At 29.5% G+C, this 3,182-nt stretch overlaps 1 protein-coding gene across 1 annotated transcript; it reads right to left on the minus strand.

Moving 5' to 3' along the window:
* Positions 1-2,102: 2,102 nt before the first annotated feature.
* On the minus strand, positions 2,103-2,896 carry LOC111030847. The gene has a single exon (XM_022310543.1). The coding sequence runs from the start codon at positions 2,894-2,896 to the stop codon at positions 2,198-2,200; it is 699 nt and encodes a 232-aa protein (XP_022166235.1). The 3' UTR covers positions 2,103-2,197.
* Between the last annotated feature and the right edge of the window lie 286 nt (positions 2,897-3,182).

Genomic DNA, 3,182 nt, shown 5'->3' on the forward strand with positions numbered 1-3,182 from the left:
AATGTTAAACAATTTCAATACTTTAATGATCCACCTTTATGTGGTCATTTGTGTTTAGAATTTATTGATAATTATAAAAAATTTATTTAAATATAATATATTAAGATATTTTTAATAGAAATTTTTCTATTAAAAAAACTGATTTATTTGTGCCATTGTTTATTTTTATTTTTTTTAAATAAGATACTCAATTTCTTTTGAAATATTTTGCATCTGAGGATTTTATTTCATTTTGTGAAAAATATTTTAATTCTTATTGCATTTCAATTTTGTGATCTTTTTGTGTTTAATTTCATTTTTGTGATCTATTTACACATTGTTTTCTTTGTTATTGATAAAAATAGGAGGTGTGCCAGCAATGGTACACTTATACTACTCACATGTTTTTTTAGTAGCAGCCATTGTGTTGCTAAAGATTTGCATTGCTAATTTGCAAGACAGCATTTGAAAAGGTCCAGGGTTTATGTGGTTTTCAGTTATTTTTAATAATGACCTACTTGTAGTTTGAATAAATTCTTTTTCCATCAACCTCAAAAAATGGTTTATCCTTTGTTACTTTTAAAAGTTTAAGTGCTGATACATTGTTGGTGCCTTCACATATTACAGCTTTGAATAAAAATCCACAATTTAATAGTCGCTGTACTGTTTCTATTATTAATTCACTTAGTATATTATTTTTCACCGATGTTGCTGGCAAAAAATAACATATTGGCATTTTCCATGAAGAGTATAATCCACGAATCATAAATACCATTGCTTGGCCAGCTTATTTATTTGATCGACCATGGGGACCTAAATCTTCAAATCCCTCAACAACATCCAAAAATTTGGAATATTCAAGGTAATACTTAATTTTCATTTCATCAAAGATCAAAGTACACTAAAGTTCATCTTTACTCATCGATTCACCTTTTTTTTTTAACTGCTTAAATATACCTGCATTAAATCCTGGTTTGAATTTAGAATTTCTAATCCAGCGACAGATGGTTGATAAACCAGGTAGAGTAAATTGCTTGTTATTTTTTAAGAATTTGTAAACAGATGGTGATTTGTAGAACAGACCTAAAGCAAAATTTTGTTCATTTTTTGTGAATTTTTTTCTTGAAAATGTAGGTCTTAATACCTGCATTTTTACAAGTGTTTTAGAATCTATAGATGGATAGTATAAAGAATCTAATAAAGTACTTTAATTTTTTTTACTTTCTCTAAGTATTTTCAAATTTTTTTTTAGCTTTAATAAAGAGACATTTTTGCTGCGAATTTGTTTTTTTTTTAAGTTGAAGAGCAAGCTTGAATTTTGATATTTTACTATCACTGTTGTTGCTGAATAATATTTTAGGTTTTAGGCCAGTTGGTTCATGAGATTCTTCAATAAACGTTCTGGTTTTTGGAGTAAAAACTGGAGTTCAAGATGTTAATCTAATGAAAATATTATCATATCCAGAATGCATTTTACTTGGTGTTTGAACATATACACCAGGAGATCCGTTTTTTGAAATGGTTTCTATTGCTGTTGGACTTTGAAAACCTATTTTTTGGTAAACTTTAGTGGGTGTAATTACATGTAAATTTTCAATGTCTTCATATTTTATACAAACTGCAGTTTTAGTCAATCTACATTTTTGATTATTTGTGTAATCTTCATCAACAAAGTGATTATCACAGATATACCGATGTGATAGTTCATCAGAAGTGAGGTGAACTAAGTTGATATTTCCTAAAAAAATATGAATAGTAAATAACATTTATATTATAATATTAACTAACAAATAATTATTCTTAGAACACTTTATAAAAATGAATTCTTTTACAAAAGTCACCACCTATAGGCACCCTAAGAATTTTTTTCTATTGATATTTAATTTATTCTCTCTACGATCATTGAAAAAACCGATTATTACTACATAAGTATACTATAACACGAACAGGGACAAATGGACCCGGCCGTTTGGACGCGGCCATTTGGACGCGAGGTCATTTAGACGCGGCCGTTTGGACGCGGCCATTTGGACGCGAGGTCATTTAGACGCGGCCGTTTGGGCGCGGGTACATTTGGACGCGAAAAAAACATAAATTATAATATATTTATTTTATTCGTAATTTTATACTAGGGTATACATATAATACAATTAAAAATCTAAAACAGTTATTAAAAAATACAAATTACAATACAATTAAAAATGTGATAATTACTAAGTTACTGTACAGAAATATTTTGGGCTATCCCTCTCAAAAATGACAAAATTCCACTCTGTTCATAATTTTGAACAATTTTTAAAATCCTCTTATCAACATCAATATATTTTTTTAATTTTTTAGGTGGACTATTTCCAGCTTCTAATTGACTATAATAAAAGTCTCTACCTGACTGTACTTTTCGAAGACACGTTATAAAAGACCGCAAACTTGGATGGTTAACGCCCATCTCCATGTTTAGTCTTCGATTAGCAGCTTCGGCGTGATTGTTGGTTCTGTTTTTTCCATTCAAAACTTTGTTATACATGTTCCAAATATTAGGTGGAAATAAAGGTAATCGACGACCTCTTCGATTTCTATTAATTCGTCCCACATAATTGTCTTCAAACCAATCTAGTAAGGGTTGTAATTCGTCTGGTAAGTATCCTGCCAAAGATTCGATTGCCAAATCAATATCATTAATTGGAATAAATGTCAATGCTACAACCATTTTAACCAATATTGAAAAATCAGAATTATTTCGATAATTTGACACAATCCCCAAGTCACACAATTTTTTATAAACATTTTTTGAAAAATGATAAAGACAACCATATATTTCAGTACTAGGAAATTCAGTTTTTATGGATTTTAGAATTGCTTGCTCAAAATCACAAGATATTGAAGTCGGGTTTAATCCAGGCTTTAATTGGTTTAACATTTTAAAAAAATGAGTGTATGTTTTTTCTTGTTTGTTTGGCAATAAAGCGTATATTAGTGGGTGTACACCTCCGCAAGTATGACAAAAACTTGAGAAAAAATAACTGGAGCGATTTTAAACGTTCCATCACAGTACCAAACTTTTGAATTGTATAAAATGTCTAAACTACGGTTTCTTCCAAAAATTAAAATACGATCGATGCCCGGTCCACTATCGTCTAGTAAAAATGGTTCAGTCATACCTGCTGATGGTGAGTATACTTTAAAGGAGTCTGGAATTTCTAAAG

The sequence above is a fragment of the Myzus persicae genome, unplaced genomic scaffold (genome assembly GCF_001856785.1).
Source record: "Myzus persicae strain clone G006 unplaced genomic scaffold, MPER_G0061.0, whole genome shotgun sequence".
Classification (NCBI taxonomy): domain Eukaryota; kingdom Metazoa; phylum Arthropoda; class Insecta; order Hemiptera; family Aphididae; genus Myzus; species Myzus persicae.